The sequence below is a fragment of the Myxocyprinus asiaticus genome, chromosome 7 (assembly GCF_019703515.2).
Source record: "Myxocyprinus asiaticus isolate MX2 ecotype Aquarium Trade chromosome 7, UBuf_Myxa_2, whole genome shotgun sequence".
In the NCBI taxonomy this organism is placed as follows: Eukaryota; Metazoa; Chordata; class Actinopteri; order Cypriniformes; family Catostomidae; genus Myxocyprinus; species Myxocyprinus asiaticus.
Genome location: NC_059350.1, coordinates 52694382 through 52721694, shown reverse-complemented (window position 1 = coordinate 52721694; position 27313 = coordinate 52694382). Strand labels below are relative to the sequence as shown.

Here is a 27313-nt window from a genome sequence, read left to right as displayed (position 1 = left end):
ACACAGTGCAAAAGAGTCAACACCAATCATTGACACTCATTTTCAGTGCAACTGAGTGCTTCAGAGCTTGAAAAGTGAGTTTTTGGTGTAGCTGAATCTGAGGACATTGGGTGGAACTTCCATGTAATACAGTTTGATGAGCTCTGATAAATAGATGACAATTTTCTTATCATCTCTGTGCAGTATAGAATGAAAATGCTCTGTTCGTATGGTTTCATGAGGGTTTCTGGGAGAATGGAGACTGTGTGAAAATGTCAGGAGGAATGCTCTGGTGACAAGCTTGCTTAGCACTTGCTGAACAAACAGGAAGTAGGTGTTGCCACGTATAATGTGGCTTCTTGGATCCACCAGCTGACTGATAAGAGTACCACTATAGGTTGGGCAGCGCAGTGTCTTTTGATCCAGATCTAGAACACTGATGTATCGGCTGTAATGGCCCAAACAGTGGGGCAAGCTGTGAGTAAGGGAGCACATCCTAAAAGAGGAAATGTAAAAGAAGAACAGTGTCAAATCAAATGGCTTTAACAATTTGTAAATTTGTTAAAAGTGTTCTTGGGTCATTCTCAATAAACACTGACTTTCTGACTTATGCAACTTTGAAACTTAAGAAAAATTTTGCCCTTAAAAGTTGTGTAAACATTTAACATCTTGCCGTTATGTTTATTCATCAAGGACAACTTGACTGTTGCTCTTTATTATTTTTTATTTTATTTTTGTTTCACAAATGAAGCAAGGGTTGTGACACCAGTGATAAATTCTCCTAAAAGAGGACATTTCTAAGATGGTGTTATGTAAATTGCATTGAATTGAAAGAAATTAGTTCTGCTTGTTTCATGAATGAGGTCCAATGAAAGTATGGGTTACTATAATTCTGGTTTTTAGTAAGGGTGACAAAACATCCTGTTTTCCTGGGTTGTCATGTGTCCTTACTAGGGCTGTACAATTTGGACAAAAAGTCATATTGTGATTATTTTTTTAAATATTGCATTTGTGATTTGAACTATGATATGATAAATCAAAAAATAGTAAATGATTCCTTTTGACCAAAATTTGGAAATGCTTTACCCATGTTCTTCAGCCACAAACGTACTAATAAATAAAACTGAACTGTTTTCGTGCACGTGGCATTGCTATGTTAAGTAATGGTTCATTTAAACCAATGAGTTCTAAACCATCAAGTTTTTACTTTGGTGACATAAAGAGTTTGTGTGTAGCTGAGTTCACATTTACAGCAGCAGTACAATGTGATTCTCAGTTTAACAACTCTGTCAACAAATACCCGGTGCCATGGGGTCTATTACTTGTATATTAACTTGTAGTGGCCAGACTTATTTGGAATTTAGCAAAAGTGAATTTAAAGTGAATCCAGCCCCTGGAGCACTTTAAATATAACCATAATAAAATAATTATATATAAATATAAGCAAACCGAACTGAACTCGGAGCACATTTGTTACTCTGAGCACGAGATGGAGTCTTGGAGCACAGAATCGCTCTGAAAACATTGTAATAATGCACTTACGCAATACAGACAGCCAGGACAGGACAGCACACAAACTTTGAAGCGAGCAAATAAATTATTTATTTAATGAAATTTCAGCCCTTTGCGGTGTAATATTGCACAAGGTCATATAGAGATTTCGATTTTATTTCAATTAATTGTGCAGCAAAATTAATTTATATTGTATACCAGAGGCACTCACCCTGCTCCTAGAGTTTACCCCTAATCAAACATACTTGACCCAGCAAGTCAAGATCTATGGGGGATAAGTCTGGAATGGTAAAACGTATTCAGCGAAACTCACAAGATTCACATTTGCTGCTACCAAAGTTAGGGTTGCTGTGTAATTCAGGGTTCCCACAATCATGGATAACCTGGATATATCAGGGAATTTTATACATGTGACACTTTATGAAATAGGGATTTCTAGGCCTGGAAAAGTCATGGAAATCAATTCAATTTTGAAAAGTAATGGAAATTTATATTGTGAATATACATTTTCTAGTTATGCTTTGCTCAAAAATATTTCATTGGCAAGAAATTGCTCTTCGCGAGTGTGATCTCTATAAAATAATTTTCGTAAATCCTTATCCGGTAATCAGAAAGACTGGAAAAGTAGTGGAAAATAATTAAGTCAAAATGTGTGGGAACCCTGGGGATTTTAATTAACTTTTTGAAAAACAAGGTTACCTTCTAGACATTCATTTGAAAATTACAGACATTTATATTCAAGCATAGTCGTCAAAATTAAGCTGCATGGAAAAATGTTACTCCTGGGAATAGTTACCTATTGAAGCCTATAAGTTTCCAGTTTAGCAGGTCTGTAAGTTGCAGTGGCATTGAAGTCCAAGGTTGAATGGTTTCTCTGAATCTGCCCACATGTGGCGTGTAGATAGATAGTGCTTTAACCAGTTTTCTCACCGTAGCCTCCTCACTCCCAAGCACCACCAAAGTTTGGCCACTCAGAAGACTAAACGCTGCGTGCACTGCAAACGGAAACTGTTGGAGGAACTTCAAGGCTGCCCGTCCTACTTGGCCACGCCTCCGTCTGGTCAAACCTTCTCTTTTATCCCCATGATGATACACAAAGAAAGTGCAATCTGAGGGTGTGGAGGCAGTGGTGCTGCGAAAGCTGAAACAGTCTGATAAATCATCACGTACTGTCCGACAAGGCTCCTCCAACAAGGGGAAAGGGATTAATTCTAATGCACTACACACATCTTGGGAGTTTGACCCAGCTGGGGTCAAAGTCATAGGACAGTCCGGTGGGGTAAGGGTGAAAGCAGGATAAAAACCCTCTGTAAAAACACCTCTTTTCTCTCCAGAAGCTGCAATTCCCACACCAAAAGGACACTCCTTAACTTGTTCACTCTCCTGGTTTTGAGATCTGTCCTTTTCATCTGTCTCCTGCTCTGGGGATTCCTCATCAATAGCGCAAGGATATAAGGCACGCAGGTCTTCTGGTAGGATTGAGTCCGTCATACTAAGCACCTCAATGCTGTCCCCACTGTAAGTCCGTCTGGTAGGTACCCTCCCTTGCCTTAGACCCTCCAGTCCTGCTGTGGTGGTCAAAGGTGGAGGTCTTTGTGGTGCTGTATACATGGGTATACTTGACCCCTGAGTTCTGAAGGACTTTTCTGTCCCCAAGACCTCAATACTGTCCCCACTGCTTATGCTGGTCTTCATAGCTGAAACATTTTCCTCATCGTGACCATTACAATCATAATCCAGTGCCGAAACTACCCCCTCATCTGCAATGTCAGTTTCTACTGGGGATGATTTAGGTGTTGGGGGTAGGCTTTCCTTGGAAGGGACAGTTACCGCACTGGCTACAGCTGCAGAATGGCTAGACCCACCCAACTCTAGTTTGATTGGCACCATTTCAACACAGGAGGTGTAGGACTCAAGACTGACAGGTTCACTTAGAATGCTGGGTGCAGTAAGAAAGGAGGGTTGATGGACTACATGATGGCCAGCCATTCCAGGCTGAAATTCTGCACCCTCTTCCAAGTCATATGGATCCTCGAACAAGAAATTGGTGGATTTGAGATTGCGAAGCAGATTTTGGCAGAGTTGGTTTGCGTAGATATGGCTGCCATCTCCTCTGAATGTCCTTTCAATGGAGTGCAGCTGCTGTAGCGCCTGTTGGTGGAAGTACTTATCACACAATTCCTCAAGAGTTTTCAGACGCCTGTCAAATCGCCGAGCTGGAGTACAGTTTATCAGCTCCGGAGAATGTAAGGGTGTGTTTGTGAAGGAGAAAACATTGCATTCTAGCATTGGCCCAGCAAGCTGACTGTGCAGTCTTAAATCATCAAGGTCAAGCTCCAAAGAATGAGGAAGGTCATCTGGTTCAAAAGAAGAGATCTCAGACTCTCTGAGCTTCCTGGTTGGGTAGGAGGTCACCTGTTTTAGAAGACTTTTATGTTCCTGAATAGATTTGTGTACACTGGCCAATTCCTCAGCTTTGTTAGTCAATGGCATTGACCAATATCCTTTCTCTTTATCCTTTCTTTTTTTAAGTTTTTCAAACTGTTTATCTTGCTCATATTTGTTCATTGTCCCTTCTACTTCACAATTGATAAGCAATAACCTGTTATTGGAGACAGTCTCACTCAATGTACAATTTTTTGTCTCTACCTTCTCTCTCGAAAGTTCACATCCGTCTTTCTCTTGTAATTTCACTTCATCTTTGAATAATAATGATTTATCTTTCAGTTTCAAATCTTCTGCATCACCCTTTAATATAGGTCTACTATTCAGAGTCTGTTCCCTTTCATTTGTGTACTTAAATGAGTCATTTAAATTCTCTCTTTCTATCTCCCCAAGTAACACAACTCTTGTGTACTCCAAATCTCTTAGTTTTTTCTCCAGTTCATTTGCAAAGTTCTTCCTGTTCCCTGTTTTCAGGCATTCAGAAACTTTTGAGAACTCTGTCGAAAGCTGTTGGAATTGCTGTATGATTTTATTCTCATCGGATGACACGTAGGCAAGACAGAGAGGTCGCACAAACCCTCGAGCCTCCAAATCATAGAGTGTGAGGTGGTGCACATATGCAAACGCACCTTCTCCAGAATCCCCTAAAACTACTTTTGAGTCTTCCACAAAGTTCAGTTTAGGAGAGCTACATCCTCCTGAGCCTGTGAGGCAGGTCTGATAGTCCACTGACATGATCCGTAGGGAGAAGTGGTTCAAATCAAACGTCCCACAAGCTTTGGTTTCAGGAGGAACTGTGAGTAAAGGTTGGGGCCCGACTTGCTCAGAGAACTCGGATATAAGGATAAAATCCTTTTTAAATTTAGCACTGGATATCTTGGACCATGGTGTGTTGTTTCCAGAGTAGGTATACATGGGCACAGACAGTTCCTCTGGAAGTGCTGATGGTTCTGTGGGTATTTCCCTGAAGTCAGTCTCTTTAGTGAAAGCAAACAAGTCTGGAGAACCAATCATGGTGGTACAAATCTGTTTAAAACAAACCGCCCAGGGGTGTAAAAAGTACAGCGAAATTATACTTAAATATGGATACAGTCATAAATGTACTCAAAAGTTAAAGCATCTAACTGAAAACATGTCGAGTATTAAAAAATAAATGTTTTCTTAGCTTTAGAAATAAACTGATGAAAACAAACTTTGTGAAGCAACCTGTTTGATCAAAATGTACTCAATGTCCTGACTATGTAAGGCTCTAGAACAGCAGATGTTGAACTGAAAACTACCCTAAACCTGTTTACAGAAATTGCTTCAGTTGCATCATATTTCAAGTTTATTATTAAATAATAAATGATGTATGATTAATAATTAACACATTGCTTTAGATTAAAGATTCTAAGTTGTGATGACTGTTGAGATGGCTCTACATAAAGACAAATAACCATGTTTGTGGCCAAATTTGTTTTACATTGAAATGGATTTCATTAGCGGGTTTATTAATTAAATTAGCAGGAGCCTGGTTTAATTGGCTTGGTGTATATATATATATATATAAGAATGATTTCTTTATAAGAAAAAAAAAATGCAAAAAGTATGCATTCCACAGAATGATAATTAAGAAAGATTTAATTCAATGCAACGTCTGAAATGTGTATTTGGCCTAAATGAAATTGAAAGGAGTAAATGTTTGATTTTGAATTTTTTTTTTTTTTTTTTTTTTTTACTTTGAAATGTAATTAAAAGTATGTATTACGTTTCAGTAGCACTTTAGTATAAATCCCACAAAATAATACTTAAGTATAGAAACCCTTGACTTTTTAAACCCCTGAAAACGGCACCTTCACTTTGTCAAGTTCACTCCCGGTCCAGTTTTAACAGATCCAGATGACTCAGCCAGTGCGCAGTAATGTGAACAGTAAACGGAAACCTGTCGCCGTACCAAAAGAGAATTATATCCAGTTTGAAAGCCAGAACAAGCATAAATGATCAGTTTCACATCGATTACAGGCATAAGACCGATCAAGTCAGTGTAGGAAAAAAGCAAATGTCATTAACTATAGTCAATTTAGAATAATATACACAAATATAAATGAACTTGCCGGCGTTCGTTGACACAAGCGCGAGCACAGAAGATCACGTGAAACGCATTTCGCTCGTTTTAATAAGTCGTTGTTTAGAAGTAAACAAACACTGAAGCGCTTGCCGGAGAGCTGTAATCAAAGCTGCCTTTGCCATAGTTGGCCATGTGACACTGCTGGTTGGGGGGAGTGATCATAACCAGCTCAATTTCACCTCAATGTTTCCGCCTTTACCCTCACTGATTAGATTTACAGCCACTCAAAAAATAACCGCGCTTTTTATAGGTCACGCCATAATAAACTCGCCGCGAACTAATATGTTAATCAATTACAATGGTAAAGAAAGTCCTCAAAAATGTTTCATGGTAAACATTCAACATTTTGTTATTACTACAAAAATACCGTGATCGCCGAAGGACATTAACCACTTCTCATCGACACTGAAAGTGACAGAAAACTCTAAAGGAGATCATATTTATTTATGGTTTTACAGTTGTAGCAATAACTAGGCTGTAACTTTTAATGGCGGAAGCTATGATTAGCAAGGTACGTGTTTTTTAAGGGCAAAACCTTTGACAAACCCTAATTTCATCTGACAAGAGTAATGATGGAAATCTTCGTTTAAATCCCATATTAAAGGGATAGTTCACCCCAAAATGAAAATTCATAATTTCCTCACCCTCATGCCATCTCAGATGTGTATGACATTCTTTCTTCTGCAAACACAAAGATTTTTAGATGCCGTTGGTCCATACAATGTAAGTGAATGGTGACTAGAACTTTGAAGCTCCAAAAATCACATTAAGTCATCATAAAAGTAATCCATTCGACTCCAGTGGTTTAATATATGTCTTCCAAAGCGAAACAGATCAATATTTAAGTCATTTGTTTTTTTTTTTACTATTTATCTCCACTTTCACACTCAGAATTCACCCATACCTATCATATCTCTTCTGAAGACATGGATTTAACCACTGGATTTATATGGATTACTTTTATGTGGACTTTATGTGCTTTTTGGAGCTTCAAAGGTCTGCCCACCATTTCACTTGCATTGGATGGACCAACAGCGCTGAGATATTCCTCTAAAAATCTCTGTATTCTGCAGAAGAAAGAGTCATACACATCTGGGATGGCATGAGGGTGAATAAATGATGAGAGAATGTAAATGTTTGGGTGAACTATCCCTTTAACTTATGGTTTTACATTATACAATAAAATAAATAAAACTTCTATATTATCCAGAAACTAGGGTTACATTGTAAGGTATAATTAAAAATAACTATCAGTGCCATGCAGTTGCCATACTAAATAAATACCTATTTGTTCAAACACTAAGTTTGGCGTATTATTATATCATTTAAAAGTTAGGCCTATTTGTCATCATTTCAAAAGAAAAGACCTCACACATATTTACCATGGAAACCATCGTTACTAGTGTGATTGTTTCTACAATGAAGCCATACTATGGCAGAAACTGTGGTTAGCATGATAAACATCTGTAAGGGAAGTGATCTTTTCAAAATAAACCGAATTGTGTTGCTATAATGAGAAAATACAACGAACAATAAAAAGATCAGATGTTTCCTAGTGTACAGAATTGCTCAATAATAAATTATCAGGTGATCAATGCTAATGGATACAAACACAAATAACACCATAAACAACTTTAACATTTTGACAAATCTCTTTATTTAGACACATACCATTTGCAAAGATGAATTTGTATTAAGTAAGTTTTCATTAACCCTCAGTGGTATAAGTGTGCTATGAAAATTGGTAGGGGCAATTTACTGTTGTGGTGGTTTATTTTTTTTAACAATTTGTTTGGCACATTATTATAAGCTGTAGACAGGGCGACCCACTACATATATTTATTTCTGTCTATTTTTGTTATTCAGCCATTTATGCTTACTATGATGGGAGGGGTAGAATTTGGGCAGGTAGAAAAATGCCACCACCATTATTGGTAGAGGAAAGTCCATTTGCCATTCACCAAACTGTACACCTATAAACTTTATTAAGCTTTACATAACCCTCTAATGCACTTAAATGTACATGTTTCAAAATCAAACACACCAGACAGTTTTGTCATTTTGTAATAGAGAATAACTGAACTTCATGTAAGAAAACACTTAAAAGACTAAATTAAACAACTGTCATGCTCAGCAAAAGCACTTTATTACCATTTTATTGACTTAATATTGCCCATTTGCCTATTCAAATTCAACATAGCTTCACATTATCTATGCATAATGGCATTTCTGCCAAATACAATATACTAGAACATAATCTCATGGTCAAAACAGACCAAACACGCTGTTCATAAAAGAAAATACACGTAAAGTGATGGATAAATGGTCTAAATACTCTTAGGGCACTCAGAAATATTATATTTAAATCTACATCCAAGAAAAGTATCTCTCTAGGAAAGTGCTGCATAGTTAAAGTAATAGATGCCTATGTCACTCATTGTATGCCAATGAGGTATGGTGTGACACCTTAAGGCAATTACTTGTCATAAAGATGATAAGCAAATATTTGTTTAAAGGGCTAGTTGGTTGGTCTAAACATAATTAATTCACCCACATGTCGTTCCAAAGCCATATGACTTTATTCTGTGGAACACTAAAGGAGGTGTTTGTAACAATGTTCAGCTGCTCTTTTACATACAAAAAAACAACAACATACAATTCACAGTTTATAGGGGCGGTCACACAAAAAAGCACCAGAAATTACCATTATATTCCAAGTCTTCTGAAGCCATACAGTAGCTCTGCGAGAAACAGATCAAAGTCATTATATCCGACAAAGTCTCATTCGTGTTTGTGCATATTAAAACTTGGCACATGAAGACGGAAATTTGACATCAAGTATACCAGATGCCATTGGCTTGCTTGTTCGTCTTGTAACCAATCATGATTTGCCAAGTTTGAATATGCTGAAGCACGATTTGAGATGTGTTATTTAAGAATATTGACATTTGAGAATATTTTTAGTGAATTTTAAAGACTTTTATTCAATCAGTTCCTCAATCAGATTTGGACTACATTTATAATACCTTTTTGGAGCACTTTCAATGTGCGGTAAAGAGCAGCTTGGCCATTCTGTGAGATATCTTCCTTTGTGTTCATTTGAAGAAATTAAGTCATATTGGTTTGGAATGGCATGAGGGTGAGTAAAGGATCCCAGAATTTTCATTTTTGGGTGAACTATTCCTTTAAAGGTGCATAAATGCCTGTTGCCATGGAGACAGCTACTCTGTGCTTGCACATCTATTAGAGATATTCAAATCAGTAGTATCAAATCAGTAATATCTCAGGTTCAGTTACAGCACAGTAGAGCATAAAACCCATTTCATCAATATCGTCCTCACTAAAACCCTGAAATAGATTCACATCAGGTTTGAAATAACTGGGTAAGATTCCAGTCTCCAGGTATCCAATCAGCTCAGTGATCGCCTGTTGGAACCTATCAGCGAAGGCCGATTCCAACCAATCAGTTTCCTTCTCACTCATGTGCAGAATGACATTGCTAAGATGGCTGCCGGTGAGCTTACGTAGAGCAGGGCAGTTGCGGCACACTGCCTTCAATGTTTTCAGGCACTTCCTTCGGACCTCTGACCCCGAGTCCACTGTGTCAAGTGTCGCCAATTTAGACGTTTCGCTGGTGTACAAACTCTGGTACCAAACGTAGTCAAATGACCCTGTGATCTCCCGTTGTGCCGTAAGCGTCATCTGACCAAGCCGAACTGTCGGCAATATGGTAATATAGAAGCGTTCTCCACTGTTGTAACCGCTTCGACTTAACCCTTGAATCTCTAGTTTAAGTTCAGGAGATCCAAGCACCGGTCGGACCTCACACTCAAGGGTTCCGGTCAGCGACGGCCAGTTCATAGATTCCATCACCGCCTTGCTGAGCTGCTCAGAAACAAGTCGTGATGACAAGTACCCGCCCAGCAAGTGTCGATCCCAGTAGCTCCGACCTCGTGGGAAGTACTCAAGGTTTTCGCGCCGCACCATGCAATACTGAGGGTGACCCAAAAATGTGTCCTCTCCTGCAATGGCCGTCCACAGACTAGACTCCAACTATAAAAACACACATATAAAACAAAGTTTGAGCATACTACCTTAAGTTAATACTCTAGAATGGCAACTACTGAAAACTTAAATAGGGCTGTCGATTTAACACAATAATTTAGTGTGATTAATTTTATGAAAATGCAATTAATAATATGTAATTATGAATGTTCCTACCACTGGAGTAATTCAAGCTTGATATACCACCTTGATGTTTTTGCAAGTCATTGGCAGGGATCTCGAGATGCATTTTTTCAAAGTTTTAAACTCTGCTTAACTTGACACAGCTCCATAAAAACACAACGCCTATGACAAGATGCTGAAAACTAGTGAGACGCTCCAAAAGCGTTAGTCTGACGTACGAGTACTTAGACCAACTATTAAAAGTAGTGTAGATGGAATTAGGCCAATAACATGATTACATTATGATTTGATCGACAGCCCTACTTAAAGCTGAATTATGTAACTTCTTAAGCTTAATATGCAAAGACAACTAAGCCATTCATAGGTCAATTTTCTCGAAAACTGTTAACACTGTGTCGCTATAAAAATTCCTGTGTACTAGCCAGGTCTCCTAAGCAACCAAATTGGCCCGGTTGCTAGGGAGGGTAGAGTCACATGGGGTAACCTCCTCGTGGTCGCTATAATGTGGTTTGTTCTCGGTGGGGCGCATGGTGACTTGAGCGTGGTTGCCGCGGTGGATGGCGTGAAGCCTCCACATGCGCTATGTCTCCGTGGCAACGCGCTCAACAAGTCTCAGTTGACTGTCTCAGACGCGGAGGCAACTGGGATTCGTCTCCGCCACCCGGACTGGAGGCGAATCACTATGCCACCACGAGGACTTAGAGCGCATTGGGAATTGGGCATTCCAAATTGGGAGAAAAAGGGGAAAAATCCAAAAAAAACAAAAATAATAAATATGTTCTGCCCCAACAATGTTACTCAACCAATGGCGTGAGCTGGGGGCGGGACTATCTGACTGTTTGAACAACATCAGACCAGTGGCATATGCTAGCGTCGCAGAAATGACATACTTCAGCTTTATAAAGCATTTTGGACAAGCAAATACACGATTACACAACAAGACACATGCTCAAAAAACCCCATCATACCTGTAGGGGCACGATCAGGCAGGCATGGTCAGCATTAACCACTTGCAGGTCATCGAGCAGTGACCCCCCTAATGTCATGTCGCCCAACGGCATCTCTGGGTGTTTAGAACGCAGGAAGGCCTGGATCTCCGTGGCGATGTCTAACGCTCGCTGTTGTGCTACAGAAACCTCCTCATCCGACAGACACACTCGCGTTCTGTAATACTGCTGCAGACGATCAGCAAACGTCAGCACACAGAGATCCATTCGTTTCCGTCGTTGAGGTGGGTCAGGGTCACACCGCTGGGGCTCAGGTGAAGGCAGGGGGATTGGCTGGGACAGCTCTGCTAAAATATACACACAAAACAGGTAAGTCCAGCTAAACAAGTTCTTGAGCAATCAGAACAAGAACTTCTAATATTTAAAGCCAAAGTGTGTGATTTCTGTCACCAAATGGAATTGGGAAACGATTGTTTTCAAACAGGTTTTCCAAACACACCCCCCTGTCTACAACTGGGCAGGTCAAACAGATAGGCCTGATGGTGTAAAATAATAATTTAGCACTAGAGAAATTTCTGTATCACTTGCAACAACAAACAATTGTAATCTGTCTGAGCAGCCTGATTGGGCCTGCCATAACAACATTGGCTCAACCAATAGAGTGAGTTTGGGACAGGACTATTTGTTTGTCCAAACACAGGAAGACAGGGTAAGGGTTTGAAACTTATTTAGCCATTATTTCTGCAATTCTTTTCGGTGCTGCTAGTGGCGCAAAAGTATGCATTAGGGCTGGTTAAAAATGCATCGATTTTTAAGTCTATGTGGGAACCCTCTAAATGTCTGTGATTAGCCACTGGCTGGTAAATTTTCAGATCACAGAGGTCCTTTCACTGCGTGCTAAGAGAACAAATTTGGTTTGAATCGTTCCATGTAATGTGTCCAAAGACGAGATCCATGCAATCCATTTATCATTGAATAATATCTTTTTTTAAATCCTTTGTTCTTTACAGTTAGTTGTTGATCAAATAAATAAATAAGTTCCATTTTAGCATGTGTTCTACAGATCCATGTAAATACTTGTAATATAGTACAAATTATACATGTAAACAATAGACATGTAACAATACACATATATGTAATATAATATGCCATTTCAAGACATCCTCTTCAACTGGGGCATTTTTGTGTTGCCGCCTGCAATTTTCACACTCAAATTTAAAAGCTCACCATTTACACATTCTATGAACTAACTGACAACAACTGGTCTATTTATTTATTTTTTTATAAACCACCCAAAATAAAATATAAAATAAAAAAACTCCAATTATTCATGAATAATATTGTATGTTTACAATCTTATGATGAACAGAATTTAAAAAAATTAGAATAATAATTTCTTTGGTTGTTGTCCTAACTTTGTAATCATGTAATTCTGGTTCTGTTCACATCATCTCCCTCCAAAAAGTCTTATTTTATTCCACCAGATGGCAAGTACTAGACTTTTTTTTCCCTCTATCACCTTTCATCACAAAATGCCGATCTGAAATGTAGGTGGCACTCTAATGCATTTTAGCCCGCACGGATGTGCTCGTCCATAGACATTCAGTCTAATGTTAAGTTCATGTACCACCCCCATTGTTTCATCGAATATCTCGGCATCTGAGTTGATTAGAAGCTCAATCTAGGAAAGCGGAGATCCTCCCCTTTGCAATAAAGTATAACATTTTATCATCAGTAGTCGATAGCATATATTTCCGATGATTTGTTTAGCATGCATTTCCTGCTGGACTGCATATTTTGTTCTGGATATCCAAAATATAACATTAGATTATTCACACAAGCAGGCTCACAGACAAGCGAAAACTGATATAAAGTTTTTAGCTATTTTGGGCTTACAGCAGCATTGATCAAAGCATAAGAGACATTTGTATTTGATTTCTTACAAATATCATATTTAACTTTTCATTAAGAAATGTTTTCAAAATGTGGTATTAGGCCAACAAAATAAACTGTGCAGTCGCATTTCTGAGAATGAGAGCTTTTATTTTGAAATATTATTTGTCTATTTAAGTGCTATTTGAATGACTTTTATATTCATATTAATATTTCTACCACATGACCTCTAGGTGGCACTAATTTGTGACGCAAATGTTTTCAGGTCTTATTTTGTTATTTTAATGAACAGAAATGCAGAAGTGAAAAGGCCAGATTCTAAGCTTTCAAACGATACGCCTGACTCACGTATTCAGAGACTTGAAGCGTAAACTTTTTTCGCAACAATAGCGCCCGTTTTTGGACCAGCCGGTGGGTCCGCAGAGTTAAAGTGGTTAATCATGGAATATATGGATTTGAACATTGTTCAAAAGCAAAAATGTGACCAAAATGATGAAAAACGAATGTAAAAAATAATAATTTTAAATTAATATTTTCATAATGTACCTAGTTAGTAGGTCCCTTATATAATTAACAGCATTAGATGGGGGAGAATTTATTTTATAGTTGAGCAAATTGAAGATTAAAACTGAAATATGCCCATATGAATCGGAATCGAAATTGAATCAGAAAATCTGTATCAATACTCAGCCCTGGTATGCACCTTTAAAAGTCCAACAAGACTATTCTTTTAAAAACTCAACAGTCAGCAATGACTTTTCACACTGTATTCGAGTGCGTACCTTTCTTGGTTGCAGCGGCAATCTGTTTCACGACCACTCCTTCAATTCCCCTGTGCAGCAGTTTGGGGGAAGAGCTAACCAAGCTTAACTCCTCCCAGCTGTCCGTCATCTTATTCTCCGGCTTTTCATCAGGAGGCCTTCCTGCACGCTCTATCAGCTATGACATCACAGGGAGAGGAAAATGACATTATGGAACAAAAATTGGATCCAAAACACTATTGTCTAAGAGCACTTTGCACAACCAATACATGCTTTTACAACCAAACACCATTGGTGGGGGCCAAATGTTTTAAATGGCTTTCACACAATGACATGCAAGATGGCGTCACTTTTTAATGTCACTTTAAAAACGAATATCTAAAAATGAAGTCAAATCTCAATGGATGAGCATTAGATTTGAAGCTAGTAATTGAAGCTTTATCAACTACAAAAGTAAAAAAGGAAATTCTATGTGAAAAGGGGGAAGAATTTTAATAATAATGCTTTGAAAAGACAGCTGGTTATCAGATCAGGACAGAAACCACATGCTAAAATAATGAAATCACCCGTTTCACAGCTAATGTTGCAATGCCCAGCACTGCGGCTCCACCCACTCCAAGCACCAGCCGGGCATTGGACAACAGGAAGTCAATGACAGCAGCGATTCCATCTTCACCTCGCTTTTTACTAGAATAATACATCACTTCCTCTGCAAGAGTGCCTGAAAATATCAAGAGAATAACATGACCATTTGATTTTAATTGCACTTAAAGTCCAAAGCTCGTTTGCTTTTGGTTTTAACAAAAGCCATTTCACCAAAGCGAATCTTCATAACATCATCTCTGCAGTTGTAGATAACTGAGACACTCTACATCAGAATAGTTTTTTTTCCATTTGTTGCAATATTTCTTCAGCTCCAAATGAGAGAAGTATGGAGCCCCTTAGAGGACAAGGAGGGAAATGTATTTTCTGAAATAGCTTTGTGTTCCCTCACAATAGTTTCTGTTATTTAAAAATACGTTTTGCATTCCCTCGCAACAGCTTTATCCATGACTTGGTTTTACTACAGTAACCATACAGTGCATTCAGAAAGTATTCAGACCTCTTCATTTTTTGAAGAGGTCTCCACCTGTGGCAAATTAAATTGATTGGACATGATTTGGAAAGGCACACACCTGTCTATATAATGTCTAGGGTTGCAACGGTATGAGATTTTCACGGTACGATAACAGTCTCCGAAAATATCACTGTTTCATGGTATCACGGTATACGGTATTACACAATTATTATTATTATCAGCTACAATGACCCTCAAAGGAATGAAAACAGAAGGGGTTTTTGGTTGAACGAACACTTTATTATAACAAACTTGAAACCATTTTTGTTTAATGGATGTATAAAAAAGTGTCCCTTTTGAAAATATATCAAATTAATAAGAAAGCTATACATCTCCCGTTTGAACAAAAGAAATTAGGAGGAAAAAAGACCTTTAAATAAGGTACTCTCTCTTCAGAAATCAATCAATCAAACTGTACTTCCTTTTGAACAACATAAATGGGAGAGAAAAAATTAGTCTGACAAGCAGTCAAGGAGGAAAGATGGGCAAGTGCAAGTGAGATTCTCCTTCTGGTTGCATTTTTTTTCAATACCGTGGATAAGCAAATGTACATGGTGCGATTACCGTCAATTTTCATACCATGGTATACTGTAAAACTGGTATGCCACTGCGATCCTAATAACGTCTCACAGCTGAAAATGCATATCAGAGCAAAAACCAAGCCATGAGGTCAAAGGAGCTACCTGCAGATCTCAGAGACAGGATTGTGTCAAGGCACAGATCTGGGGAAGGCTAAAAAATCTTTTGGCTCCAATGAAGGTTCCCAAGAGCACAGTGGCCTCCGTAATTCTTAAATGGAAGAAGTCTGGAACAACCGGGGGCCGGATTCACAAAACATTCTTAAGAAGAAATGTCTTCTTAACAACCATTTTCTTCTTAATTTGTAACTTAAGAAAAAAACTAAGAATATTTTGTATTCCCGAATAAACTTCTTAAGAAAAAACGTAACTTTCAAATTTCAATTTTTTCTTAACTATTGTCGTAAATAACATCTTAAAGTTAGGATAACCTTACAGTTGTCTTAAATTCTAAAAGGTAAGATGTTTAATGAATTTACTGTGGTTTTCATGTTGAGACTTTACATAGAAATTTTAGACCGAAAAAAACGGAGAACTTATTCCTTGCAGTAATTTCCTCAGCTCTTGTCTACTTAAGTTGTTGTTTCTTTTCTTTTCCTCCATGTCAAATTAAATCAAATGGTTAGCAGCAAGTAAATTCACCTTTGACGGTTAATGTCATTAAACTAACACATCTCACGCACTTTATATTCAAAAAAATGATCGCGAGGTGCTTGCTACTTAAAAAAAAGTTTAATAGATACATTTATCGTTACAGATTTACCTGTGTTGAAGTACTGAATATGCTGTAGGCTATTAGACAAGGCAACTCCATGAGCAGGCTGATCAGACAATGTCAAAGTCTGTCTTTTTATTCCTAAGAAAGAAATTAAGATGTTCTTAAGAAAATATTTGAGAACTTAAGAATTTTTCAAGAATTGCACTTAGGAATATTCTTACAAACTTCTTATAATTTATCCTAAGAACTTTCTTTTAAGAACATTTTCGTGAATCCGACCCCAGGACTCTTCCTAGAGCTGTCCGCCTGGCCAAACTGAGCAATCGGGGGAGAAGGGCCTTGGTAAGAGAGGTGACCAAGAACCCGATGGTCACTCTGGTTGAGCTCCAGAGATCATGTGTGGAGATGCGAGAAACTTGCAGAAGGACAACCTTCACTGCAACACTCCACCAGTCTGAGCTTTATGGCAGAGTGGGCAGACCGAAGCCTCTCCTCAGTAAAATACACTTAAAAAAAAACACCTAAAGGACACTAGGACTGTGAGAAACAAGATTCTCTGGTCTGATGAAATGAAGATTGAACTGTTTGGCCACAATTCCAAGCATCATGTTTGGAGGAAACCAGGCACCGCTCATCACCTGCGCAATACCATCCCAACGGTGAAGCATGGTGGTGGTAGCATCATGCTGTGGGGTGTTTTTCAGCGGCAGGGACTGGGGGACTGGTCAGAGTTGAAGGAAAGCTGAATGCAGCAAAATACAGAGATATCCTTAATGAAAACTTGGTCCAGAGCAGTCAGGACCTCAAACTGGGCCGAAGGTTCACATTCCAACAGGACAAACAGCCTAAGCACACAGCCAAGACAACGCAAGAGTGGCTTAGAGACAACTCTGTGAATGTCCTTGAATGGCCCATCCAGAGCCCGGACTTGAACCCATCTGAGGCCCATCTGGCACCAACAAACATGCCATGGTCCAAATCATTGAGATCAAATTTTTCCCCATTCTGATGGTTGATGTGAACATTAACTAAAGCTCCTGACCCGTATTTGTATGATTTATTTATTTATTTCATTTTTTTTTATTTTTTATGCCATACCAGCTTCTATGACTATATTCATGGCGGGAGCCAGGTTTAGTTATTTAAAATAGAGTTAAATGAGGTGGTTAAGATTCATTTTTCCTAAAAACCTTAAAACTAAATTTGGATTCACTTGGTTAAAAACCTTTTCAAAAGTACCAACTGAATAATATAGGTTCCTCAGATGTGTAGAAGTATGACAGTCCAGTAAAATATGTTTAAAGGATAGTGGGTTCTGACAAGATGAGCACTTTGGCGAATTTCCTCCTGATAGTAAAAACTGGTGTGTAAGTCTTGTATGTCCTATCTGGCATCGTGTGTAAATGACTTGATCCCAGCGATTATTAAAAGGGAACACGTATCTTGTTCCAACAACAAGATATATTTCACGTAATTTGTTGATTAAACACTGATCCCACTCCGACTGCCATTTGTTTTTGATGTACACATTCAGAGTTTGTTTCAGATCTGTGGAAGGTATAGGGCATTTTACTGGGTCAGTTGATAGTGCTTCTCTGGCAGCTCTGTCTGCTTGTTCATTACCGGTGATTCCTGAGTGTCCAGGTACCCAGCAGAACATAATATTAAAACTCCTTGCTTCAAGAGATGACAGTTTGATTAAAATCTTCATGATTGTTGGGTGATCAGTTTTAGTAGCTTCAAAAGGTTTTTGTGGAGCAGTCTCAAACTTCAGTGCCAGTAGTAGAGTGTTTGCCTCTGCAGCGAAGACTGAACTTTGATCAGGGATGCGGATACCCTGACACAGTTGGTTTGTTGCAAAAGCTGCTGCCACTTAATTTCCAGATTTAGATCCATCTGTGTATATTGGGATATGTTGTGGGTTATGTCCCAGTATATATACTGCTCTTATGTCCAGAAATAGTTGATGGAAATCATTTGAATGCATTTTGGATTTTTGGTTCCTTGTTAAATCCAGATGGATTTTAGGCTTTTTGAGATCCCATGGAGGAATTTTGCAGAAATGTGTCTGTTTCAAACTGATTAGATCCACTTTCAGATTCTCCAGATGGGTTTTTATACGTAGGCAAAATGGACGAATGAAACTTGGTTTTTTTTTCATATATTGTTGAGTTCTGAAGTGGGAAAACTGCTGAATAGGCTGGGTTTTCGTTATTTGTTTTAAGTTTGGTTGCATATTGTAAGGCCAACTTTAGGCATCTGATTTCCAAGGAAGGTTCATTGGCTTCCGCATAGAGAATTTGGATTGGTGATGTTCTGTAGGCTCCCAAAGCTAGTCGTATGCCTTGGTGGTGTACAGTGACCAAAAGTCGTATATATATATATGACTTCCTAGCTGATCCATAAATGAAACTTCCATAGTCCAGCTTTGAGCGTACCATGGTTCTGTACAAGTTCATGAGAGTTGAGCTGTCTGCTCCCCATTTGGTTTTGGATAAAACCTTTAAAACATTCATAGCTTTAAAACATTTCTTTTTCAGTGATTTAATGTGAGGAATAAAAGACAGTTTGTTGTCAAAAGTGATGCCAAGAAACCCGTTCTCTTTAACAACTTTAATGGGGACTCCATCCATAAACAGCTCTGGTTCATTGTGTAGCGAACGAAGCTGACAGAAATTCATACAGATGATTGTTTGTGAGAACTTGAAACATTTCTGTGTTGACCAGGAGTGCAATTTGTTTATCTACAATTGGACTTTTCGCTCGATAGTATTCATGTACTTGCTCTTGTAGCAAATGCGGATATCATCTACATATAAGCTACAGAGGATATCAGAACCAATGACTTTTGCAATGCTATTTATTTTAATACTGAAAAGGGTTACTGATAGGATACTTCCTTGAGGTACTCCAAGTACTTGTTTACGTAGGTTAGACAAGGTGTTTGCTCTAAAAAGTCTGTTCGATAAAAATCTTTCAATGAAGACTAGCAGTCGACCTCTGAAATTCATTTGGTACAGATCCTTTACAATGCCATGTTTCCATGTCGTGTCATAGGCTTTCTCCAAATCGAAGAAGACAGCTAAAACGTGTTCTTTTCTAATAAAGGTATCACGAATATAGCTTTCAAGACAAATAAGGTGATCTGTAGTGTTTCGACCTTTCCTGAAACCACACTGGGCGTTACTTATGTGGTGTTTAGAGTATCCAGACCAGGTGATCATTGACCATCCTCTCCATTGTTTTGCATAAACAACTAGTTAAAGCTATAGGGCGGTAGTTTATGGGGTCGTTATGGTCTTTTCCTGGCTTTGGAATGGGTATTATTTCTGCTTCATGCCAGGCGGATGGGATTTTTCCAGATATCCAGATGGAGTTAAAAATTCTAAGGAGCGTTTTCAAGGAAAGGTGGGGTAGATTCTTTAAAAATTGATAGTGTATTTTATCCGGTCCAACAGCTGTGTCGTGGGATTTTTTTAATGGCTCTCTATAGTTCTACCATAGAAAAAGGTTGGTTGTATGGCTCTGTGTTACTGGAGCCAAAGTTAATCTTTTCTTTTTCTTGTTGAGCAAGAAACGTTCGAAAAGCAGGAGGGCTGTTCTCAATAGATGAATTGTTTTCGAAAGTTTTTGCTAGAATGTTTGCCGTGCTGTTTGATGTGTTGTATTTGAGGACCGTTGTTTTTTCCCTTCATTTTCCGTATCAGGTTCCATATTTTGTATGATGGAGTACTTGTTGTCATGCTGGAAACTAATCTTCCCAGCTTTCCTTTTTCACTTCATTTATAATTCTTCTTGCTTGTGATCTACTCATCTAGAGTTTGATAAGATTTTCAGTTGATGGATGTCTGATGAACAGTCTTTTAATTTTTTTCCTCTCTTTTATAGATTCCTTACATGTATCAAACCATGGAAGTCATCTATGTTTTATATTTAAAGATGTTCTTGGGACTGTATCATTAGTTATAGATATGAGCGTTTCAGTGAAATTCTGCATAGCATCTGGGCTGTCTTCTGGAAACCGTGTCAGTCTCTCATGACAGAGTGTTTGAAATTGATACCAATTTGCTTTTTTAATTTGCCGTCTTTGTACATTTGTTTCTTCCTCTCTGCCTTTGATGGTTACAGTGATTGGGAAATGGTCACTTCCAAAGAGGTCATGCCAAACTTTCCATGATATAGGTCTAAAAATAATTCAGGCTGACAAATTGTTAGGTCGACTGCAGAATACGTTCCATGTCCTGGATGTAAATAGGTATTCGATCCATTATTTAAAAGACATAAGGTGTGGTTATCTATAAAATCTTCAATCTTCTTTCCTTTTGTGTTACAGTGATTACTGCCCCACAAAATGTTATGACTATTCAAATCTCCGATGAGAATAAAAGGAGCGCTGAGCAATAAGGTGATCTAGGTCCATCTGTGTCAAGTTTAAATTTGGAAGAATGTAGATAGAGACGACTGTGATGGTTTTCTGCAAAGTCAGGCATATTGCTGTCGCCTGTAGGTTGCTTTTATTATTTATATGACTATGGATCACACCTTTTCTTATTAAAATGGTTGTACCGCCGGAAGCCCGCTTGTCATTGGGCTGCATGATTTTATGCACTGCACTGGTGCCACACGATTGGCTGATTAGATAATCGCATGGATGGTTGTTGGTGCCAGATGGGTTGGTTTGAGTATTTCTGTAACTGTTGATCTCCTGGGATTTTCACACACAGCAGTCTCTAGAATTTACTCAGAATGGTGCCAAAAACAAAAAACATCCAGTGAGCGGCAGTTCTGTGGATGGAAATGTCTTGTTGATGAGAGAGGTCAACAGAGAATGGCCAAACTGGTTTGAACTGACGAAGTCTACGGTAACTCAGATAACCGCTCTGTACAATTGTGGTGAGAAGAATAGCATTTCAGAATGCTATTCTGAGATGTGTTGGGGCTGTTTTGGCGGCACAAGGGGGACCTACACAATATTAGGCAGGTGGTTTTAATGTTGTGGCTGATCGGTTTATACACACTGGTCAGATTGTGCCCCCTTTACTGAGTTGCCGGAGCCCCCTTTACATGGTTTTTGCACCTCTGGTGTAGTATAGTGGTGGAGTTTTTAGCAGCGAGATCCTTTCACTTTATGTTGACAGTAAAAGTTGTTCCAAAGATGAGATCCACTCAACCGATATGCAATTAAATGTCTCTTTTAAGTTCTGTTCTTTAGTCAGTTTTTGATCAAAACAACAAAAAATAAACATTTAATTCTAATCATGCATGGCACAGATGAGATAAAGCCATTCGAGTTGTCTCTCGTTAACATGCGCTCATCTACAGATGCTCTTTACAGAAATGCCGGTTTTGCTAAAGAGTAAATACTTGTAAATATGACCAATTATGCAATTAAACAATAAAGATGTAACAAAAATAATGTATGAAATATAAAATCTTATTTATTGATTGAATACATGGATTTGTCCATTTTTTAAGAAGTCAAAAGTGACCAAAATGATGAAAATCTAATAAAATATCATTAGTAAAATTAATATTTTCATAATGTACCTAGTTAGAAGGTCCCCTGTATAATTAACAGCATTAGTTGGGAGAGAATTTCTTATTTAAGCAAAAGGGACATTATAACTGATATATACCCATATGAATCAATATCAAGTAGAATCGAAAGCTTGTGAATCGGAATCAAATCGGTAAATCTGTATCAATACCCAGTCCTACTGCCGATGCCCAGCCCTAGAAATAACCACAGTCAGTTTTCTTAAGGGATATTGCAAGATATTGCGATTGAAACCAAACACTTTGTGTAAGAAAATACAAAATTATTTGAGAAAATAAACTCCCTCCCTATGCTTCAAGGCAAGGGTTTTCAAACTGGGGGTCTGCAAGGGTGTGCTAGGGGGTCCACAGAACATTTTAGAGTAAAAAAGCGTAAAGAATTGTAAAAAAAAAAAAAAAAAAGGAACGAGTAAACATTACACATCATGTCAGTTTCATTCTGCTTTTAAATACTACAAATAAATGTGCATTTTTTTTTTCTCTGAGTTTATTCATGTAACATTACTCTGATAGAAGGTAGAAAAACTTAATACAAACTTACGATTTTCCAGATAAATTTGTAATCATTTCTTTTAAGTTTAGTATGAAAATATAAAAGCCAACCATTTTATTTTTGGAAACATTATGTTGTCTTTTTAATATCACATTCACTATTTTTTCTCACAGTGTATAAATGGGACTTTATTTATACATGAAAATATGATGCACACAGCTGATGTCTGCTACGTGACAGCCCAAGGTGGTCTGAAACACCATTGAGGCTACACTCATACAATGTCTAAATTTAGACCCATGTGGCCTAGTAACTCTCTACTTATTCATATGATAATTTTGTGATCTTCTTTTAGGGCTCAGTTTCCTGTGATCCAAAAATTGCACTGAAACCTGGTCTAAAACACTAGTGCATGGGTGATTCATAATATGACACTGATAGCTTTAAATATGAAGGGTTTTGCTTGACAAGAACTTCTTTGCCCTGAACAACCATCAAATGAAAACGAAGTAGACTTATACAATAATACATCCATTGTTAGTGGGTAAAAAACAAATGCCAACGCAGTTAGTGCACAATAATGATGTAAGGTCTTCAAAAAGATAAGATAACATTCTTAACTAATTCAGATAAGACAGCTACTATATAACCATACATGCAGTGCCAGCAGTACCAGTGTACAGACGAGCTGTTTGGCACGTACATTCACATCTAATAATAATGTCAGGTTTTACATTGATCTATATTTTATTAAATTACATGAAACTGTCGAATAATTGAGAAATAAGCTTTGCAGCTTGTTTAGAAAGGGCTTTACTTAAAACCACTGTAATATAGAACAACAGTGTTTTGCTCTGTTAGCGTTTGCTGTCTTCACCTTCTGTCGATTGCGGAAAACGAACAAGTTTGGTGATATAATAAACAGACAAATGTAGCGTCAGTACCAATTTAAACAGGCTACTTACCTTTATAAGGTAGTATCAGTTATTTAAAGCCATTGGAGTGTAGTATCAAATTCAGCACTTTTGTCTAGTACGCACTTGCCCTCTCCCCTAAAACAAACACATCCTACGTCACTCGACCCTCTGATTGACGTGCATCTTGACCAATGAAATGACAGTAAACTATGGCCACGACCTCAAAGAGGAACGACCGTTGATGAAATCGGTTGAAATTAAATAAAAATGCAATAATTAAATTATTAAATTAGATATTTCAATACTTAAATGTAGAATTTTTTTATATATATATATATTTTCCAAAAAAACAAACAAAAAATATTTTAAACTTTCATACTATATTTTGTTTAATGTTACATTAAGTTGGTTTATATATTTGTTAATTAATTATTGGTTATATTATTTATTTATATTACATTTGTATGTTTATTTAATTATTTCACTTTGAGTCAAAAAGTAGCGACTTCAACATATTTAGCGCTGTTTCTGTTTTTGTTGACTAATGCACGCTAAGTGAATCATCCCTAATTGAATCGAAAACAATAAGCTTGATCGAGATGCCAAACGCCTCGCCTTGAAAGTAGACGAGAGTAAGCGGCTGCAGTCAGGGGAGGAGTGAAATAAAGGGCCAAACATATGGCGGGAACTCCGTGCCAAAACCAAGCGTCCGACGGAACGCCTAACCGAACGTGTAACGTCATGTGCTTTGAGCGTCTTACACGGCGGGTGATCCACGTGACGACCTGACGTGACGTCAACGTCTTTAAATTAGCTTGTTTTTAACTAGCTAAGGGTCCAAGCTGTTGTTTAAAGACTATAAATGGACAATACAGGCACTAGATGTAGATATTTTATCCCTAAAACAATATTCAACCATTTTTCCTGCATCCTGCTGTACTTCCCTCAATAAGCGTTCAGAGAAAGGTGTTGTAGGCTATTCTAAGTCATTCTGAGTGATGAACTGATAGCTATAAAAAAAAAAAAGTTACCACATGTCTATCATGACTGATCATTTTGAAAGAAACTTACATACCACATTCCATGACAGAAGTTCTAAAGTTCTGTTTTCATTTTTCGAAGGCAATGTGTGTTTGTGAGTTACTTAAAGAGAGCAAACATACTGTACATACATACAGTGCATCTGGAAAGTATTCACAGTGCTTCACTTTTTCCACATTTTATGTTATAGCCTTATTCCAAAATGGATTAAATTCATTATTTTCCTCAAAATTCTACAAACAATACCCCATAATGACAACGTGAAAGAAGTTTGTTTGAAATCTTTGCAAATTCATAAAAAAAATATAAAAAAAACACACATGTACATAAGTATTCACAGCCTTTGCTCAATACTTTGTTGAAGCACCTTTGGCACCAATTACAGCCTCAAGTCTTTTTGAGTATGATGCTACAAGCTTGGCACACCTATTTTTGGGCAGTTTCTCCCATTCTTCTTTGCAGGACCTCTCAAGCTCCATCAGGTTGGATGGGGAGCGTCGGTGCACAGCCATTTTCAGATCTCTCCAGAGATGTTCAATCGGGTTCAAGTCTGGGCTCTGGCTGGGCCACTCAAGGACATTCACAGAGTTGTCCCGTGAGCCACTCCTTTGTTATGTTGGCTGTGTGCATGGGGTCGTTGTCCTGTTGGAAGATGAACCTTCGCCCCATGTCTCTGTACATTGCTGCATTCATCTTTCCCTCGATCCTGACTAGTCTCCCAGTTCCTGCCGCTGAAAAACATCCCCACAGCATGATGCTGCCACCACCATGTTTCACTGTAGGGATGGTATTGGCCAGGTGATGAGCGGTGCCTGGTTTCCTCCAGACATGACGCTTGCCATTCAGGCCAAAGAGTTCAATCTTTGTTTCTCATGGTCTGAGAGTCCTTCAGGTGCCTTTTGGCAAACTCCAGGTGGGCTGTCATGTGCCTTTTACTGAGGAGTGGCTTCCGTCTGGCCACTCTACCATACAGGCCTGATTGGTGGAGTGCTGCAGAGATGGTTGTTCTTCTGGAAGGTTCTCCTCTCTCCACAGAGAAATGCTGGAGCTCTGTCAGAGTGACCATCGGGTTCTTGGTCACCTCCCTGACTAAGGCCCTTCTCCCCCAATCGCTCAGTTTGGCCAGGCGGCCAGCTCTAGGAAGAGTCCTGGTGGTTCCAAACTTCTTCCATTTATGAATGATGGAGGCCACTGTGCTCATTGGGACCTTCAATGCTGCAGAAATTTTTCTGTACCCTTCCCCAGATCTGTGCCTTGATGCAATCCTGTCTCGGAGGTCTACAGACAATTCCTTGGACTTCATGGCTCGGTTTGTGCTCTGACATGCACTGTTAACTGTGGGACCTTATATAGACAGGTGTGTGCCTTTCCAAATCATGTCCAATCAACTGAATTTACCACAGGTGGACTCCAATCAAGTTGTAGAAACATCTCAAGGATGATCAGTGGAAACGGGATGCACCTGAGCTCAATTTTGAATGTCATGGCAAAGGCTGTGAATACTTATGTACATATTTTGTTATTTTTAATAAATTTGCAAAGATTTCAAACAAACTTCTTTCACGTTGTCATTATGGGGTATTGTTTGTAGAATTTTGAGGAAAATAATGAATTTAATCCATTTTGGAATAAGGCTGTAACATAACAAAATGTGGAAAAAGTGAAGCGCTGTGAATACTTTCCGGATGCACTGTACATACTAAGTCTTAATTAATTTCTTTCAATTTTTTCTATAATTTTATTATTCATACATATATAATTTTTATATAATCATTTTTTACTCATTTTTCATATTGTTATTTGTCAAATTCCTTAATTTTATGTTGTGTGCTATATTTTCAATTTCAAGGTCTTCAATGTCATGGGACGATGTTGCGAAGAAGTAATTGTCTATTGACTTTGCATGGTATAGTAACAATTGTTGAATTAGTGCTGGTCAGACAAAGTCAGACTGAGCATTGAGAAAGATAATGAGCAAAGTTTACTGAATAATCTTAACTGTCACTTCGTCTCATGCCTTCTTCTGTATTCCCCCTGCTGACTCTTGGGCTGGTAGGAGAGTAAGTTAACATAACAAGCTGTTGATGTTGACTGGTTTTGGATATCAGACAGAACTCTGATATATGGATATCTTCTGACGGAGAGAGAGGTCTTGTGTACACTGGATCTAACATGCATTTTCAGTGCCTCATGTTTCCATATTCTAAGCATACCATTGAATACTGTACATGGCATCACATCTCTGTCTATAGGCTATATACATAAGCAGTGGGTGAATTAATTGCAGGATAAGGAAACATCAATAAAATTAAGTATAGAAATAAATAGATAACATTTAAAATGCAAATAAAATGTTCCCATCTGAATCCATACATTAATTAATTTCAAGATTTTCAAATTGCAGGTTCTGTCTACTGTACAATGTGAACTCCATACAAAACACTCCAAATGAATACATTTTTGATTATTGTTATTTGCACAGACATATTCATATTGATAATTATACATCTCAAACTGATGCCTATCAATCCATCATTCTTTATATAGTCAGTCTCTGTATCCCTCTTTCCAGGAAATCTAGAGAATCTTCAGATGATGTCATGTGCAGCTTTTTAAGAGAGCCTTTAGAGCCTTCTTTTACAGTTTATTGGCCAAACAACCTTTCCTTCTCCTGGATCTCTTCTGAGCTTCCGAAGTTTTGTCTGTGAAACATATTCATGTATACCCCCATTTTCTGATGAATATTTCTGTTTTCTTCCCAATAATAAACATGTCTCTGTCATTGTTTACATTTACAGTACTGTGCAAAAGACTCAGGCACATTTGATGGTTCACAAAATCATTTGTCATAAGATGGTTATTTTCTATCTTTTGCTTTAGTGTGTCAGTAGGAGATATCAATTTTAGATTATAACATCTTTAACACATAGAATTGAATAGAAGAAGAACAATAAACCATACTATAAATCTGGGATTGTATGAAGAGAATGAAGCAATCAAGGCAACCAAAATCCATAGAAGAACTGTGTCAATTTGTTCATTAATCTTGGAACAGACTGCT

General features: G+C 38.0%; 2 protein-coding genes across 5 annotated transcripts; both read right to left on the bottom strand.

Annotated features, from left to right (window-relative positions):
• Nucleotides 1–46: 46 nt before the first annotated feature.
• smcr8b (Smith-Magenis syndrome chromosome region, candidate 8b) lies at nt 47–6299 on the bottom strand. Its single transcript, XM_051702785.1, has 4 exons — nt 6030–6299; nt 5769–5857; nt 2288–4962; nt 47–475 (listed from the first exon to the last, which is right to left on the bottom strand). The coding sequence occupies exons 3-4, from the start codon at nt 4948–4950 to the stop codon at nt 61–63; spliced, it is 3078 nt and encodes a 1025-aa protein (XP_051558745.1). The 5' UTR covers nt 4951–4962; nt 5769–5857; nt 6030–6299; the 3' UTR covers nt 47–60.
• Nucleotides 6300–7676: 1377 nt separating this feature from the next.
• On the bottom strand, nt 7677–23389 carry mief2 (mitochondrial elongation factor 2). 4 transcript variants are annotated; one of them, XM_051702806.1, is made up of 6 exons: nt 23260–23350; nt 16291–16383; nt 14399–14553; nt 13854–14010; nt 11200–11522; nt 7677–10096 (listed from the first exon to the last, which is right to left on the bottom strand). In XM_051702806.1, the coding sequence occupies exons 3-6, from the start codon at nt 14531–14533 to the stop codon at nt 9311–9313; spliced, it is 1401 nt and encodes a 466-aa protein (XP_051558766.1). In that variant the 5' UTR covers nt 14534–14553; nt 16291–16383; nt 23260–23350; the 3' UTR covers nt 7677–9310. The 4 variants fall into 4 exon arrangements, with proteins under 4 accessions (XP_051558766.1, XP_051558764.1, XP_051558765.1 ...); XM_051702804.1 differs by having other exon boundaries at nt 11200–11525; nt 23260–23338; XM_051702805.1 differs by lacking the exon at nt 16291–16383 and having other exon boundaries at nt 11200–11525; nt 23260–23389.
• Between the last annotated feature and the right edge of the window lie 3924 nt (nt 23390–27313).